Source organism: Triturus cristatus, chromosome 5_2 (genome assembly GCF_964204655.1).
Source record: "Triturus cristatus chromosome 5_2, aTriCri1.1, whole genome shotgun sequence".
Taxonomy (NCBI): Eukaryota; Metazoa; Chordata; class Amphibia; order Caudata; family Salamandridae; genus Triturus; species Triturus cristatus.
This window is the reverse complement of record NC_140588.1, coordinates 1,092,635,453-1,092,652,940: the sequence shown is the minus strand read 5'-3', so window position 1 is coordinate 1,092,652,940 and position 17,488 is coordinate 1,092,635,453. Positions and strand designations below refer to the sequence as shown.

General features: G+C 46.1%; 1 protein-coding gene across 4 annotated transcripts in view; it reads right to left on the bottom strand.

Annotated features, from left to right (window-relative positions):
* Positions 1-17,488, bottom strand: part of OGT (O-linked N-acetylglucosamine (GlcNAc) transferase) — a 668,897-nt gene that overhangs the window by 520,897 nt on the left and 130,512 nt on the right. For all 4 annotated transcript variants that reach the window (XM_085608464.1, XM_085608465.1, XM_085608463.1 and 1 more), the window contains exon 4: positions 14,687-14,755. In XM_085608464.1, coding sequence (XP_085464590.1) covers positions 14,687-14,755 — 69 coding nt within the window. The remainder of the gene's footprint in view (positions 1-14,686; positions 14,756-17,488) is intronic.

Below are 17,488 nucleotides of genomic sequence, written 5' to 3'. Positions count from 1 at the left end.
ATCTTTGTAGGTCTCTTCTTTGTTCAGGGCCGCACGCTAAATACTGTATTAAGGGGGCGTTTTAGGGGTCTAGAGGTCAGGCACCAATGGGCTACTGACCGTAGGGTGACTACACCCACATTGTGCTTACCCTCTGTGGGGGCTTCGCCGCAATTCCTAAAAGTGTTTGGAGTGTCCCTGCCCTCTGCAAGACGGCAGGCACTGAAGAGTTGGCTTTACCTCACCTCCCCCACCAGAGGGGTGGGTTGGCAGAGGTGCTCACACCTTATGGGCTGCTCTTATTTTTCCCACCTGTCGTCCCGCCGAAAAGGGGGTGAAACAGGAAGGGGCCTGCTCCAGAGAGGAGAGGCTGGGGGTCGCGTTACAAAGGAAGCAAGGCCTTTTAATCCTCTTAACAAGGACTGCATATCACGTGAATAAATTATCTCTTGTGTCCAGCAACCTAAGCGCTATAACACTCAGGGAGACTAACTGAAAAGCAATTAAACTTGCCTTCAATGCTGTGGCTAAAGCCTGGCAGACTTCTTTCCTCAACTGTTAAGTGTGTACTCTCCTCGTGTGGAGCTGTTTAAGTGAATGCAGAATGAATCTTCTTTCATATGGCAAACTAAAAAGGATTCAACTCGCTGGTGGTTCTTCAGAATGAGAAGATTCCGCTTAGAAATGGAGAACTAGCTTCTCTCCATCATCTTCCAATCCTGGATTGCGAAAAGCATTAATAGATGCTCTAGACTACCAGAAGCTTTGGTACCACTTTTAAACTCATTAAAAATGACAATGTCTCTGCCTAAAATATCCAGAGGTGTTCTGAATCTGAGGAATGGACAAAAATACTCATCTGAACCTAAGATAAGGATAAGATATAATATAAAGCTTGGATGATGCATTGAGGGGTAGGGTCACAACATGGTGGAGAGCCAGACGCAGGCTATGACTAATGTCAAAGACTGACAAGAAATTTCCTCTATTGGGAATCGTACAAGATTTGGAATATACCTAGAAAGGGCCCAAGGAATCCTGACTAAGATCTGGAACTAGGCTTGGTCTTCTGATTGAAATCTACAGTCCTGTTGGAGCAAGGCCTCTCAATTTGTAAATGTCATGATAGAAGCTAACAAAGGTGTTATCACTGGCATCTGTTTCAGCACAGCGGACTGAAGCACAGGACAAGCTCCAGACATCCTCAAAAGTCGGACCAGTAGCAAAAGAGATACAACACCTGGGGATGTCTGAGCAAGTACTACAAAGTTCCTCACAAGCAATCAAGGTTTTCTTGGAACAAGGACGGAGCATCCAGTTTTTTTGCTCCTAAAAAAGCAACTCCAAGCTCTCTCGCTCTTAAAACTCCTGCAGGCTAACAGGTCAGGAAAGTAAACTTAATTTTTGCGAATAAGGAAGTCAAGTTAAAAAACCAGCAAGGTTGATTCAGCTTTCCATTCCACAGAGGCTATTAAATCAAGTAGCATTAGATTTGGTAATAGTAAACCCTGCGACTTACACTTGTTAGAAATGGCAGAACTGCCACCTCAAGTGCAATATAAAAATACAAACAGTTGTGTGCATAGGTCAGTCCCGACATGGTGTTGTGGAATGTAAACCACATCAACTAAACTGTTCCATCTTTGCAATATGTTTTATCACCAAGGAAGGACATATCTAAAAGGGACCAGCAAAGACTATGCAGGGGAAAAAAAGAACTTTTTATTGCATCAAAAATCTCCTAAAGTATTACCAGATGTTCTGGGCAGAAAAGTGACTGAAGAAATCTGGTTGAAAGCGATTTACTAAGGTGGACAGCACAAAAGCACATGAGCTGTTCAGGGATCTCTGCTCTCTAAAACATAAAAGGTAACAGCCTTGCCTGCTCTACAACATGTGACACAGGAGCTTTAGACATCTAAAGGTGTCCATATTATAAAATTTATTATAAGGACAGCAGTTGCCATGCTTTACACATCCTTTGTTATTTTTAATTGAGAACTTTAAGGCAAAAAAAAGGGGCAATGTGACTTTAGACTATCATGCTCGCTATAAAATGGGCCTTTACAACCTTTCTCATCCGCAGCAAAACGTTGGAGTGCGGAATACCCCAGAGCTCCGCTTTCGGCCCACTGCTTTTTAATCTCTACCCTTAACCGCCATTATTTCATCCTGGGGCACGAAAGTAGTCTCCTTCGCAGACGACACGCAGGTGTTTTTTATCCTTCGAAGAGCACTAACCGGCCGCATTCAATACATAAAAACTGCATCAATGGATTCATTTCTTGATATGAAATAATTTTCTACAGTGAAGCAATGTGCTACTGTGTGATCTCAGTTTGGTGTCTTAGGCCCCCTAGGGCAAGAAGCCCTTCAACCAATAGGATAGGCATTGATGTTCATTGATGCACCTGTTCGCTCTGTCCATCATTCCAGCCAGAGAGGATGGGCAGTGGTATTAATTGGTGTTGCCCTGCGTTTCTTGGCTCTCTGGCGAAGCATTAGTTGAGCAAACCCTCTCTTTAACAGCAGAAGTATGAGGACAAGTAGGCACTCCTCACGGAGCAAACAGCAAAGCTGCTACAGCCTCCAAATAATCAGGCATAAAACACCTTACTGCAGAATATGTGGCTAATGTTACTTACTCAGTGAGCATCTGTTTTTGGAATGTAGAGCTGTAGATTCACATGCTTTGCATACTCCTGCCATTTAGTGAAGGTTCCGGATGTTTTCAAATTATTTTACTTCGAAGAAGTCTTTCCTAGTCACGAGGTAAGGGGAGGATGAGAATGGAGTAAGAAAGTGAAGTATATAGATGACCATGCGTATAAATGTGTAATGAAGAACTGCAACTATAGGTACTCGGGGAAACGGGTGGGCCCATGTGAATCGTATAGTTTACATGTCTGTGTAGTTTTGCAGCTTGAAGACTTTCTGGATTCACTATGCTGTGCATTATTCCGCCCATCTAGTGGTTGGGTCCGGAATTGTAGTATTTTTGTTTTTTTCGTGGCCCAGGTGGGCGTCGACATACCACCATTTGATGTCCTTCGTGGCGTCGACGCGCTTCCTCCGGAAGCTCCCATCTTTGGTCGCCATCTTCGGATTTTTTTTTCTCTTTCTTGTGCTACTTTTTCTCACCTAACCTTGAAAAGTATTTTTTCACCTTCTGCCCCACTTTTGTCCTCTGGTCTCATCTTTCTGGCGGAGGAGGGTGGGTTCGCTAGTGAATCCAGAAAGACTTCAAGCTGCAAAACTACACCGACAGGTAAAAAACTATACGTTTTGCAGCGTGAATCTTTCTGGATTCACTATGCTGTGCATAGACTTTGTAGCAGTTTGTCCTTACAGTGGTGGTTGGGTGGAAGATGAGCACTGGTTACTGAAAATATGTTGCAAGACCTTCTGTTCCACTTGCGCTTCTTTGTTCATTTGGATATCCACAGAGTAGTGCTTAGTGAACGTGTGCACTGAAGACCATATAGCCGCTTGACAAATGTCTTGAATTGGAGTGTTGGCCAGAAACGCAATTGTTGCTCCTTTATTCCTTGTTGCATGAGCTGCTCCTTGTAATGGTTGCACAGCCTGTTTGTGGCAAAGCAGTATGGTTTGTGCAATGGTATTTTTGGTAACTGGTCGTCTCAAAAAATGGCTGGCAAAGGATACAAAGAATTGCTTTGTTTTCCTGCACTCTTGTCCTTTCCATATAGCGCATCACTGCCCTCCTGGCGTCCAGTGTGTGCAAGGCCCTCTCTGTGCTTGTGGAAGGTTTTTGGAAAAAACTCGGCATTTGAATTGTCTGATTGATGTGGAACTTAGACACCACCTTTGGCATGAAATGCGGGTCCGTTCATGACAATCCTATCACTGTATTTGCAGGTAGGGTTCTTGGAGTGTTAGCGCTTGTAATTCACTTACTCTTCGCAGTGATCTGATAGCTACTAGCGTGAGCATATGCAGTGTAGCTTTGTGAATAGGCTCAAATGGTGCCTTCATCAGTTGTGTTGGCACTACACTGAGGTTCCATGCTGGTGCTGGCATTCTTCTTGGAGGTGCGAACCTTTTTGCTCCTTCTAGGAATCTTTTTACCACCTGTGAGGTGAAGAAACTTTTCCCTGTTTCTCCTCTTGTGTAAGCCACAATTGCCGCTAAGTGGACCCTTAGGGATGTGTAGCTTAGTTTATTCTGCAGTAGATGCGTTAAGTATCTTAGTACTGTGGATTCCTTAGTAATCCTTGTTTGCAGTTTCTCCCTACTGCAACATTCGGTGAATCTTTTCCACTTTGCTACGTAGCACGTTCTTGTGGTAGGTCTCCTTGCCTCTGAGTACCGCCCTCGTGCTTGCCGGTAGTTTTAGGTGTGCGAACTCTAGGTCCTCAGGAGCCAGGCAGCTAGGCTGAGGCTTTCTGGTTCTGGGTGTAGTACTCTTCAGTTTTGCATCGTTAGCAGGTCCTTCCTGGCGGGGAACCTGTGTGCGTGCGTTTGTGACATCGCCATGATTTGTGAGAACCATGTTTGTCTGGCCCACTGGGGTGCTATCAGGATGAGCGTCGTGTTGCTGAACCTGCACTTGTTCAGTACCCTGTGTAGTAGCGGTATTGGTGGAAAAGAGTAGGCAAATGTCCCTGACAAGCTTATCCATAGCGCATTCACCAGGGGCTGTTTGCGAGGTACTCTGGATGCAAAGTTTTGGCATTTTGGTGTGTTGCAAATAGGTCTATTTGCGGAGTTCCCCATTTGTGGAATACCTTCTGGATTTCTTGTTGGTTGATCTCCCATTCGTGGGATGCGGACGTCCGTCTGCTGAGCCAGTCTGCTTCTACATCGCCCTTCCCTGGTAGATGTATTGCTAACAGGTCTATTTTCCTGGGGATTGCCCATCTCCATATTTCCTGCGCTAGCAGGGAAAGTGTCGCAGATTGTGTCCCTCCTTGCTTGAGGTAGAACATGGTAGTTGCGTTGTCTGTTTGTATCAGTACTCTGTGTCCGTACAGCAGTTTCTGAAAGGCCTTTAAGGCTAGGAACACTGTCTTGAGCTCTAGGTAGTTGATGTGCTTTATTGCATCCTGATGTCTCCACAACCCCCTTACTTTGAGGTTGTTTGTGTGCGCTCCCCACCCCTTCTGGGAGGCGTCTCTTGTAATGGTTACAGTTGGAGTTGGTTGTGTGAATGATCTCCCCTGTGCCAAGTTCTTCTGGTTCCACCACGCTATTTCTTGCTGTACTGCCTGCGTGACAACCACTAGATCCTCCCAACTTTGTCGCCTGTGACCATTGCTGCTGGATCCATTCTTGGAATGGTCTCAAGTGTAGGCGAATATTTGGTACCAAATGTATGCATGATGCCATCATTCCCATCAGTTTGCTCACGGTCCTCACTGTCAGAGCTTGCCCCTTGCGGTAAAGACACATCTCTTTGCATAATCACCATGCTCTGTATGGTGTTGATCTCTGCTCCTAAGAATATCTTCACTTTTTCTGGTTCTATTGACGTTTTCTCCCAATGGATTGAAAACGCCAGTTGGGCAAGCGTTTGTATCACTATCTCTATGTGCCTTTTGCACTTGTGGTATGAGCTTGCTTTTACCAGCCAGTCGTCGAGGTACGGGTATACAAATCCCCTTCCTCAAGTGTGCTGCTACTGCTGCCAGACATTCTGTGAAGACCCTTGGTGCAGATTTTAGTCCGAAAGCCAGTACTGTGAACTGGTAGTGAGTATTGTTGATCATAAACCTGAGGAGGTGTTTGTGTTTGCTGTTGATAGGGATGTGCAAGTAGGCGTGCTTTAAGTCGATAGTTCCCATGTAATCTCTTTTGTAGTTGAGGTATGACCTCTTGGAGCGAGGTCATCTTGAACCTTTGAGTCTTTATGAACCTGTTTAAGAATCTTAGGTCTAGAATTGGACGTAATGTTCAGTCTACCTTTGGTATGAGGAAGTAGGTTGAGTATACCCCTTGTTCCGTTGTTTTTGTGGTACCATTTCTATGGCTTTTCTTTAGCAGTTCTCTTGCTTCCTGCATCAAGTGTGTCCGCTCTTTTGTTGAGCGCACTCTGACCCTTGGCCTTCTGTTTGGCGGTGGCTTTTCCAGGTCTATACAGTACCCGTATTGTATGAGGTTTAATATCCATTTGTCTCATGTTATTTCCCTCCACTCCTGGAGGGAGTGTCTTAATCTGCCTCCTACTGGTGTTGCGTGTTGGAGGAACTATTGAAGGTTTTGATTTTTTGTTGGTCCTTGCGTTGACTCTTTCTGCACCCCCTGAGGTCTTGTCCAGGTGTGCGTTGGTTTTGCTGGGAGTCACTTTGCTGGGGGAGGCAGACTCCCCCTCTGGCAGTTACCCCTTCCTCGCCGTGCCCTCGAAAGGATTGTCCTCAGGGCTGGTACTGCCAGTTCTGCTGTTGCTGCCCCTGCTGCTGTCCCTGGTTACCTTCTTGATAACCTTGCTGGGAGGTTTGGTGTTGTGCCACAGCTTGATTATTTCCTCTGCCTGTTGGCCTCCTGGAAGGTGTTCCTCTTCTCATACCTCGGAACTGCAGTGCCCCCATGGACCTTGCTGTTTCGTTATCTTTTTTCAGCCGGTTCAATTTGTCATCAACTGGTGCTCCGAACAGTTGTTCCCCGTTGGAAGAGGGTGTTGAGGATGTTGTTTTGGACTTCATTTTTGAAACCTAAAATCCTTAGCCAGGCATGCCTCCTTTCTGTGATCCCCAGCATCATCTGCCTGCTAGATGTCTCCGCTGCGTCTAGGGCCGACTTTAAACCTGTATTTGCCATGTTCTTCCCCTCTTCTACCAGGTAGCTTGCCCTTCTCTGGTATTACTCTGGTACGTGCTTGAGGAGTTCTCCCACTTCTTCCCAGTGCTGGTATGCGTGTCTGTTGAGGAGTGCATTGGAATTGGCGATGCGCCATTGTATAGCTACGCTCCTTTCCATCTTCCTACCTAACAGGTCCATCCTCTTGCTTTCTTTGTCTGGTGGTGGACCTGAGTTTGTGGGTATATTTGCCCTTTTCCGAGCCGTGGATGCGATGAGCGAGTCGGCTGGTACTGACCCTCTAAAGTACATGGGGTCTTTTGATGAATGCTTATATTTCTCTGCTCGTGGAGTCACTGCTCTACACATGGCAGGCTCCTTGAATGCCTCCTTCCCCTGGTCCAGAACACTTGGGAGCATGGGCAGGAACTGGCATTTAGTCTGGGATGGCAACAAGTTCTCCAAGAGGAAGCAAGACTGGGGTTTTTCTTCTTCTAGAAGCACTCCATATGTGTCTGCAGCCCTTTTGATGACTTGGTTGTAGATCCCTATGTTGTCCGGCAGCGAAGGCCTCGACTGATATGATTCTACACCCTCTTCCGGGGATTCGGCGTCGAGATCTTGCCACGGCAAGTCCTGAGCCTCCGAGGATGTCGAATCTTGGTAAGTTTGCTAGTCTTCCTCCCCTTCGGCGCCCCCGTAATACAGGTCTTCTTCCTGTTCCTCTCCAGGTTCAGGTGTGGTCGGCGGTTGGAAATCGACGCACCCTTCTGTTTCGGCCGTGGCTTCAGACGGTATGCTGTAGAATTTCATTTTTTTTGTCTACGTCTTTCTTGCGTTGCAAGATGTTCACCATTTCGGCCTCAAGCCTTTTCCTTTTCTTTTCCATCTCTGCTGCATGATCCGCTTCGAGAGATTAGACTTTCCTTTTCGCGGTTGTCAACACCGAAGTCGAAACAGTTTGGGTCTTCGCCTTCCGACGTCGAGGCCTCTCTTTCGTGGCTGCTCTTCAGGCCTTTCCCTTGTCTTGGGATTTCATCTTCTGGGGTCCTTCTCAGAGGATCCGACGGTCTGCTTGTCCCTGGATACAGTAGTCGACGTCGAGTGCTTCGACGGCCCTGCTCCTTTCGAGGACTTTGGCTCGCTTTTGCGAGTATCAGTGGAGTGTTTAGGGTTCGAAGACTCTTACCTCCTTCAACATTTTCTTTTCGACCTTGACAACGAAGACGTCCTCTGGTCCCTCTGCTATGTTGTCCTCTCCGCTGGAGAGGACCAAATCTCGAGTGATGGGGGTGTCCCCTGCACCTGCATGTTGTAGTTTGCTCTTCTCTGCCTCTCCCTTACTCTGAAGGTCTTCGGGGTGAACGCTGCTCAGGCGTTGCAGCCTCACTTCGATGGTCGAGCGGCAGGCAGAGATTGCAGACCGGGTGTTGGTCCTTTTGCGCGTACTTGTGGTGACAGTTCGCGCAGAATTTAAACGGAGTTTTGTCCATCACCGCGACCAGCGAGCCCCCTGTATGATTATTCTCCTTTAAAATGTCGAATTCTTCGATGTTCTCTCTTCTGTCGTCGACCTTCTTCATACTTGATCTCCGGTGTCTTCCCCGGTGATATATTCTAAAGTTCTCTTCTATTTTTGTCGATTCTTCTCTCCAAAGTTCTTGGAGGGCCTTCACTGTTGATCCAGACCCAACGGAGGAAAAAAGAATCTGAAGATGGCGACCAAAGTGGGAGCTTCTGGAGGAAGCGCGTCGACGTCACGAAGTACACCAAATGGTGGTATGTAGACGCCCACCTGGGCCACGAAAAAAAAAAAAATACAATTCCGGACCCAACCACTAGATGGCGGAATAACGCACAGCATAGTGAATCCATAAAGATTCACGCTGCAAAACTACAGCTCTACATGCAAAGAACAAATGCTTACTGTGTAAGTAAATGTGTTTGAGGTATGTGTGCAGTAGATACATATGCTTTGCATAGACTATGAAGCAGTATACTCCTAAAGCGGTGGCTAACCTGTAGGTGTTGCAGTTCTTTGGAACAGTGTTTCAAGTACTGCTTGGCCTAAATTTACTTGACTTGCTAACACATCTACGCAATAACGTTTGGTAAATGTGTGTGGTGTAGACATGTAGCTGCCCTACATATGTCAGTTAGCGGAATGTTACCTAAAAAGGCCACAGAAGCCCCAATTTTGCGAGTGAAATGCGCTCTAGGGGGGACTAGTTACATTTTTTTTAGCTTTAGCATACCATGTTTGTATGCATTTAACAATCCATCTGGCAATACCAGATTTAGAGAGAAGATTGCCTTTGTGAGGTGGAGCAAATGCAACAGTTTTGAAAAAGTCTTTTGTCCTATCTATGTAGTACAGTAAAGCTCCGTTAACGTCAAGCGTGTGAAGAGCGCGTTCTGCTACAGAATCAGGTTGAGGAAAGAAAACTGGTAACTCAGATTGGTTTATGTGAACGGCAGAAACAACATTGGGAAGGAATTTAGGGTTGGTGCGGAGAACTATCCGGTCTTTGTGTAGCTGAAAGAAGGGTTCTTCTAAAGTTAATGCTTGTAGCTCACCAATTCTCCTCAGTGATGTGATGGCAATGAGGAAAGCAACTATCCATGAGAGGAAATGCATAGGGCAATTGAGCCTTGTGAGAACAATGTGGAGATTGCACACTGGGGCAGGAGGAATCCGTGGAGGTATTACTCTTTTTGAGCCTTCCATGAAAGCTCATATCACTGGAACTCTAAATAGCGATAGATGTTGCTTATCTTGCAAGTAGCCAGCTACTGCTGCAAGGGGCAAATGAATAGACGTATACGCTAGTCCTGTTTACCGTAAATTTAATAGATAATGTTTTGTATGGTAGCATCTGAAGGATTGATTGTTATTGCAGTATAAAGCAAATCTTTCCCATTTTGCTGCATAGCAAGCTCTGGTGGTAGGTCTTCTTGCTTCTTTTAGAATATTCATAGTCTGGCGGTAAATTTAAATAACCAAACTGACTTCAGGAGCTAGATCGCTAGACTTCGATCCTTGGGATTTGGATGTCTGATTTCTCCATGGTTCTGTGTGAGGAGACTGGAGGTGAAGTATAGCTTTTGATGTGGAACTGCTGACAGCTCCAACAGGGTGGTGTACCATGGTTGACGGGTCAATGTGGGAGCAACTAGAATTAGTGAGAGGGATGTTTGCCTGAGTTTCCGAACCACACAAGGAATGAGAGGGAGAAAAGCATAGGCAAATGTCCGACCAGTTCATCCACAGGGCATTGTCCTTTGAGATCGGGTGTGGGAACCTGGCGCCGAAGCTTGGGCATTTTGAGTTCGACTGTGGCGAACAGGGCTATTTGTGGAAAACCTCATTGTTCAAAATAGGAGAGGAGAACTTGAGGATGAAGTTCCCACTCGTGCATTTGCGGTCTCCTGCTGAGGAGGTCGGCAACTTGATTGTTTACTCCTGGGAAATGTTCTGCCAGAAGATAAATCTTGTGATGGATTGCCAATTTCCAAATGGCTTGAGCAAGGGTTGACAGTTGGAGAGTGTGTGTCGCCCTCCGCTTGTTCACATAGTACATTGCTGTCATGTTTTCCATTCGGACTAAGACAGTGTTGGTGATGAGGCGAGTGAAAAGCTTTGAGTGTCAGAAAAACTGCTAAAAGCCATCTAATTGATGTGGAGAGCCTTGTGTTTGTTGCTCCATAGTATTGTGTAACCCTTGAGATGAAACACCCCCCAACATGTAAGAGCGGAGTCTGCTGTGTGCACGATCTGTGGAATAGAGTTGATGAAAGGCCAGCCTGTTGATAAGGTTCGTGGGTTCCACCGCTGCAGAGAGCAATGGGTACGGCCGTCTACCAACACTAGATGGGTTAATTGACATTGTGACTGATTCCACTGATGTGCTAAGCACTCTTGTAGGGGGCGCATGTGAAGCCTTGCATGGGGTACAATTGGAACGAGCCGGAAAGCTTGAATGGCTGTTTCGGAGCCGGGTCTGTGGGCGGGGCGTTGGAAATGTAGTCTCGGTGCCGACCTTGGCCAGAAGGCGGAGGTGGTGCAGAAGACTTGTATTTTTTTCGGTGCTTGAGGGGGCAAGGTGTCTTCGTTACTCACGTCACCATGTCCCTGCGGCAGTTCTTCTGCGTTGGCGTCTATCTCGAGCTCAGAGTTGGAGTCTTGTTCGGAGAAGGCTTCCTCCTCTTCTGCCGCTGATGCCTCAATGTCTTCTTGGCCAGAGACTTCACTGAAGATGTCGGGCGTGTCTTCAATGCTTTGACACTGCATGTCTCAACGTCAAGCCAGACGGTCATGGAGAGTCTTTTACTGGAACGATTTGCAAGCGTCACACTTTTGTTTGTGTGCGGGAGATACGCACAAGTTGCACACTGTGTTTGTTGGTGCGCGGATAATTTGCATGGCATAGAGGACAGAATTTAAAAAGAGTCCGATCCAGCGACAGAGCTGACCGGGCGCGGTTAGGCCTCGAAGGCCATTCATGAAGCTTTCCGAAGGAAGGTCGATTTCGATGTCAAAACGATACTCAGAGAAGTGAAAATGCATACAGAAACAGTACCATTGAGGGTAGTAGAGAGGATTGTGCATCGGCAGGAACCCGAGAAACGGTTTCGGAGCGCAGCAATACACATCCGAACCCGATGGGGGGAAAAAAACAATGTAACAATGGAGTTGATGCCCATGCGCACTATCAACGAAAGGAGGAGTCACCTTACCTCCTGACTAGGAAATACTTCTTTGAATAAAAACAAACATACAGATTCAACACTAGATGGCAGGAGTATGCAAAGCATGCGTATCTACAGCACATATCATACCAAAAGTGCACCAAACAGGAACGTGGCAGAGACTCAACCATAGCCTCTATAACTAAGCCACATTAGGGACAGCAGATGCAATCCTGTACACCAGCTATTAACAGAGCAGTCTAAAAAGCATTGTTTAAAAACAAGCAAAGGTGGCAACATGTGACTGTCACAATCCAGATAAAATCTTTGGGCTGCCATTCATTAAGTCGCAGATCTAAACTTAATTGTTCTCCAAGCTTTTAATACTGTAGAGATAGATTACAGTTCTCTATGCTGCGTTGTAAGACATTTACATGTTACATACTTGAACAATTTGCATTCGTACAGGTCATTAAAAGGCTACATTACATGTATCCAAACGATTTATTTAGCATGACGTTTCTTGGGAAACGATGCTGCCATTGACTAAACTAAGTTCTTCTCAAAAATGAGATAATTCTCCACTCTCCGCCACTAAAGAGCATAACTGCTAGTCGACTAACTTCACTAAGTACTTTAGACCTTACTCCGTCTCAAGCAAGCAAAAACTAGAACTATTAGAACTGATGCCACTCACTATAATGCACAGGACTTTACATGACAGGTTAAGAAGCACTTCAAATAAAGGGGACAGGCAAAAACCATGAAAACTAACTGCAATAAAATATTTATAATTACATTAAGTGATAATTAAACGTTCATGAAATCAAGGAAATCCCCAGCTCAATCAGGGCTAGAGACACTCCCACACCACACCCAAACCTTGAATGGCAGCCCTGCACAATGGTTAAGGTCCCTGTAACGCAAGCGCATGTCGCCAGCCGCTCACCAACGCGCAACGCAATCGCTGCGCAGCGCAGCCGCTTAACACGAATTGCCAACCTGAGTAATCCACCAAGAGTGACTCAAATTTGGTCTTCTTGACTTCAGTAGTAGTGACCCAATGCAAACATATTCCCCAAAACCACCAACCCACCACAGTGTATTCCTCAAGTTGACCACTCATGCACATCGCCCCTCCCCCCACGCGCAGCACAACCCCAGCGGCGCGGCCTCTGCGCTACTGCAGGTCCACAGCGCATCATGAGAAGAGCAATTCAAACAAAGAAAAAGGAAATAAAATGGATCAACCAGGAGAGTTAGAAGCTTGTACTAGTTAAACTAACTCCAATTACAGCTGCATTTAGGGGCTTATTCTCTTTTTACTTTTACTATATTGCTCTGAAAGAACTGTGGCAAATAGAAAACATTCTCTTACATTACTTGCTTGTCAATAAAATAACTTAAGCTGTTCCTGAAGCCACAAGACAGAAGAGTCAGGCATGGAGCAAATGGTTTTGCTGTGGCAGTTACAAACCCGTTACCATCTCTCATCATCTGCCTGTACGGTGCGTTCCTTGCTGGAAGAGGAGGAGGTGCATGTCTGCCCTAGATCCAGGCCTCGAGCTCCCTTCAGCGAGGCACCTTTACGCATGGAATAGCAGGTTTCACCCACCTGAAACCTTCTAAATACAATGTCAATGGTGAAAAACCAAAAACAAGAGAGAAAATACAAGATTAGTAAAATCTCAAGACAGCATTTGTATTCTTTGGCTCTACAACAAACATTGGAATGAGGGCATCTCGGGTCTGGTAACATGAACATCATGCAGTAGGATGACAGGTCTTGGCGCTCGGCTACCAGGGGCCAGATAAGAGGCTCTCAAATTTTCAAGGGGCGGGGCAGTTGGTTTGGGAGGAATTGGCTGGCTTGATGTAACAAATGCACTGATTGCAAAAGAGTCAGGTTTAAACACAAACTGGTTGTTGATTAAAATCCGCAGAGAGAAACGCTTCCCAACTGGGCGGCTCCAGTTCTGAAATAAAGAGGTGAGCGGCAACCTACGCAGCGCGGTGTCGCATCCTGAGCCAGTCACACTGAAGCTGCAGTGGAGTGTAGATTAGTGCTAGCTGTCCGCTCCGAGAGCTGGCTGCCCATGGCAAAACTCAGCATGAGCATCACTCCGCCTGCCAAGCCCACCTCCCCATATCTGCGCCATCATAGGCACCATCAGCCTTGTATAAGTATCCAAGCTACGTAACAAATTATCTATCTCCTTGCGTGTCCTCCAATCCCAGGCATTCTGCTCCTGCACTTACCCAGGCACGTAAACAGTGTTCTTTTTCCCATCTCTCAGACTATGGAAATCTGTTTGAGCGTGTACAAAAGCCTTCGTTCATCTGTCTTACCAGCCCCCAAAAAGTCGAACCCTTCTATCCAACCCTCAGAGCTGGGTTTAAAAGTGATTGCCTTCCCAGTGGCTGCAGCAGCAGAACGGACAGCTACGCGGCGCGTACACTCCACGTAGTAGCATGCGCGTGGGGCAGGGAGCGGCGGAGAGCCGTAGCAGCGGCGACATCCCTTGGCCTCTCCGTACTCGCCACCCCGGGCAGCGCAGACGCACAAGGTGGCTTGTAACAAGACAAATCTGATTTCTCAATCATGGTTTATTAATGAGTGCAAAGCTGCAGCATTTGATCTCTTGGGTCAAATTCGCAAAGTTTGGAAAAGGCGAACTGCTAGAAGCCACCTTCTTATCTCAGCACGATTTTCTTTCCATCAATCCATTTCCTCCAACAAGCCAGCCTCATCCTTACCCAAGGCAGTTTCAGGGTGAACAGGTGGGACAGGGGGAAGGAGTGAGGGGGCAGGGCTAGACTGGGGATCCGATTCTCCTGCAGTGATCAAACCAGCCTTTTTTCCTCAGGACAGTGGAGTCGGAGGATGAGGGTGAAATGTCAACAATGGTTCTCGTGGCCATCCAGGTTGAAATGACAAGACACAAAAGACTTGAGAACATCTGAAAGCTGTGGGAGACTGGAGTAAAATCCTAGGCTCTGGGTTACACCCGGGGAAGAAACTCCAAGGGTGCAACGGGGAAATGGAGGCAGGGAGTGGGCTGGAAGGCCCCTCCCAAAATGAAGGAAAGCTAAGTGTGCAGGTCAGCTCCTTACTGTTCACGTTCAGACAGCAGGTGGGCTTGGTGTCAGTGGAGGATCCATCACTTCTGCTCCTCGATCTTCCAGGACTGGAGTTGTCACAAATGAGACTTGCTAACAAATTTTAAACGCTCTGCGCAAATAGCTCACACTAAACACCTACCTTGGCTTCTTCCAGTCGACCAAGGGCTTTCAGCAGGTTTCCCAGGTCACTGCGGACACAGTACAAATCCTACAATAGAAGAGTGATCCTCAGCAAACTCAAAACAACTACAATATTGCATAGAAATAAATACTCCATAAGCTTTCTGGGGAAAAGCCACAGTACCCTCATTGCCTCAGTGAACTCCCAAAAATCAGACAAACATATCCACGTAAAATGAAAAGGCCACTATTTCAGCAGATGCACTAGCTAAGTGTAGGAAGCAGACTCTGTATATACTATACCAAAGAAAGGTATAATGTGCACACATTCCAGTGGATCCCCAAAGGTTTACAGAGGTAAATGTAGATAATACCTTACTGTCTATTTGAGGTAGTGTGGGCGAGCAGTAAGTGTGAGAAAGTGGCTCTGTATATACTGTTCCCAAATAGGCGCAGGGTGTACAGATTCCACAGTCCCCAGAGGCTTGGCAGAGGCTAAAGTTAGATATAACCTTACTCTCTAAAGTGGTAGCTTGGTCGAGCAGTAAGGCAGTATCAGAGGACAGTGTAAAGCATTTGTTGTACACACTCAGTCAGCAAATGGTATCACACACTCAATAACTGAACTCTAGGCCAATGGTTTATATATAAAAAAATATATACTTGTTTTATTTTAGACCCAATAGGTATTAAAAAATACTTTCTTAGAATGAGATGCTTTATATAAATAAGTTTGCAATATGCAATTGATTTTTGTAGAAAGTTACAAGTGGTTGCAATAGGCAACACAATTTTAAACACAATAATGCATTGAGTTCAATAGAAGTTTCAAGTTATTTGCCACAGATTACTTTTAGGATTACTTTTGGAATTCCAGGACTGGATCCTAGATTCAGTCCTGGGTCAGTACTTGGAATCAAGTGATAAAAGTCGACTTAATTACTGTGATGATTTTTAGACAATATTTTGCTATTTTAAAAGTTGACACTTAGAAAATATTTCATAGAAAACAGTCAATGATTCCCTATGTCAGAAAATTCAAGTTGCAGGTACAGTATGTTCTCGTTACTTTTGTAATCCAGTACTGGTTGCCTAGACTCAGTACTGGGACCTTTATCCAAAACAGGTAAGCAATTACGTTTTCAGATATTATACGATTTTTAAACAATATTTAAAGATTGCAGAAATTGACACATAGAAGAAATTTCACAGAAAAACAGTCAATGATTTCCTATGGAAGAAAATTGGGTTACTGGTAAGTACAGTTGTAAGTAGTTTTCAGAGTCAGTGCTGGGCACCAAGATCCACCACTGGGAGCTCACCTAAGAGAAGGTGAGTATTTTCGTTTGTGTTACTCGGCTGATTTTTGGTGAATATTTTAAGATTTGAAAAGTCCACACTTAAAAGGAATTTCTGAAAAAAGACAGTCAATGTTACCCTATGGAGAAAATTGAGTGATCGGTTTAAAAGGTAAGTACTAGACTGGCAGAGTTAAGGTTCTGGGCATAGATTTAGGGGTCTCCCAGGGTCAGGTAGGTACAGTTGGTTCACCCTCAGCGGCACAAGGGCGGCTGGGTGCAGAAAGAGTTAGGCCCAATGTTATCCTATGAGAGGTAGGGGGGGCTTGGTTGGTGGCTGCTGACTAGCAGGCCACGCGGCTGTGGGAGCTGGGCTCCTGGTCACTTACACAGGGCAAGTGGGGAAGTAGATAGGTGTAGAGGTTGCACTGCCAGGGCCACTCGGGCGGCTGGGTGCAGGGTGCTTTTGAGCCTTCGGGCGCCAATTGATTTCAATGGGAAATCTCCGGTTTAGAAAAAGACTGCAAGCTCGGGGACGAAGATTCTTCAGGTTCCACCACCACTTCGAGAGGTAATGAATATGCTACTTACCAGTATGCATCTGTTCTTGGCATGTAGGGCTGCTGACATTCATATCTGTGCATAGATCGCCGCCTAATTTTGGGTCCGGATGATTGCACATTGTTGTCCTGGAAGAGTCTTCGAAGTATCCTGAGATGGGTGACTCCTCCCCTGGACCACAGTGCGCATGGGCATCCTCTCCATCCCCAGATTGTTTTTCGCCATTGTGGCAGTGATGGAGTAGATACATGAAGTGATGACCATGCTATACAGTAATTCTGAGAGCTGCAGCTGCGACAGGCGCCGGGGAGGAGGGTGGGCGATATGAATGTCAGCAGCCCTACATGCCAAGAACAGATGCATACTGGTAAGTAGCATATTCAGTTCGAGGCATGTGGGCTGCTGAATTCATATCTGTGCATAGATTATATAGCAGTCCCTCCATTAGCGGCGGCTGCCTGTGCCAGCTGCAGCAGTCTGAAAAAGAGTATTGAGAACAGCATGTCCTACAGCTGCCTGCTGTTTTGAGTGTACATCTACACAGTAGTGTTTGGTAAATGTATGTATAGTGGACCATGTGGCTGCTCTACATATTTCTTGTAAAGGAATGTTTCCCAGGAAAGCCATGGACGCCCCTAACTTCCGTGTTGAGTGGGCTCGTGGTGGAATCGTTAATGTGCGTTTAGCTTTTTGATAACAAATTTGGATACATTTAACGATCCATCTGGCTATACCTGTTTTGGAAATGGCGTTGCCTTTGTGTTGTGGAGAGAAGGCAACGAAGAGTTGTTTAGTCTTCCTAAAGGCTTTAGTCCTGTCAATATAGTACATGAGGGCCCTTTTTAGGTCTCGGCTGCGAAGGCTGCGCTTGCGCAGTCTCGCTCCGAGATTTAATGAGTTTGAGTGACTTTGAGAAGAGGGGCTTGCACCCGCCCCTCTTCTCCCCTGTTCTCCATTGGCTG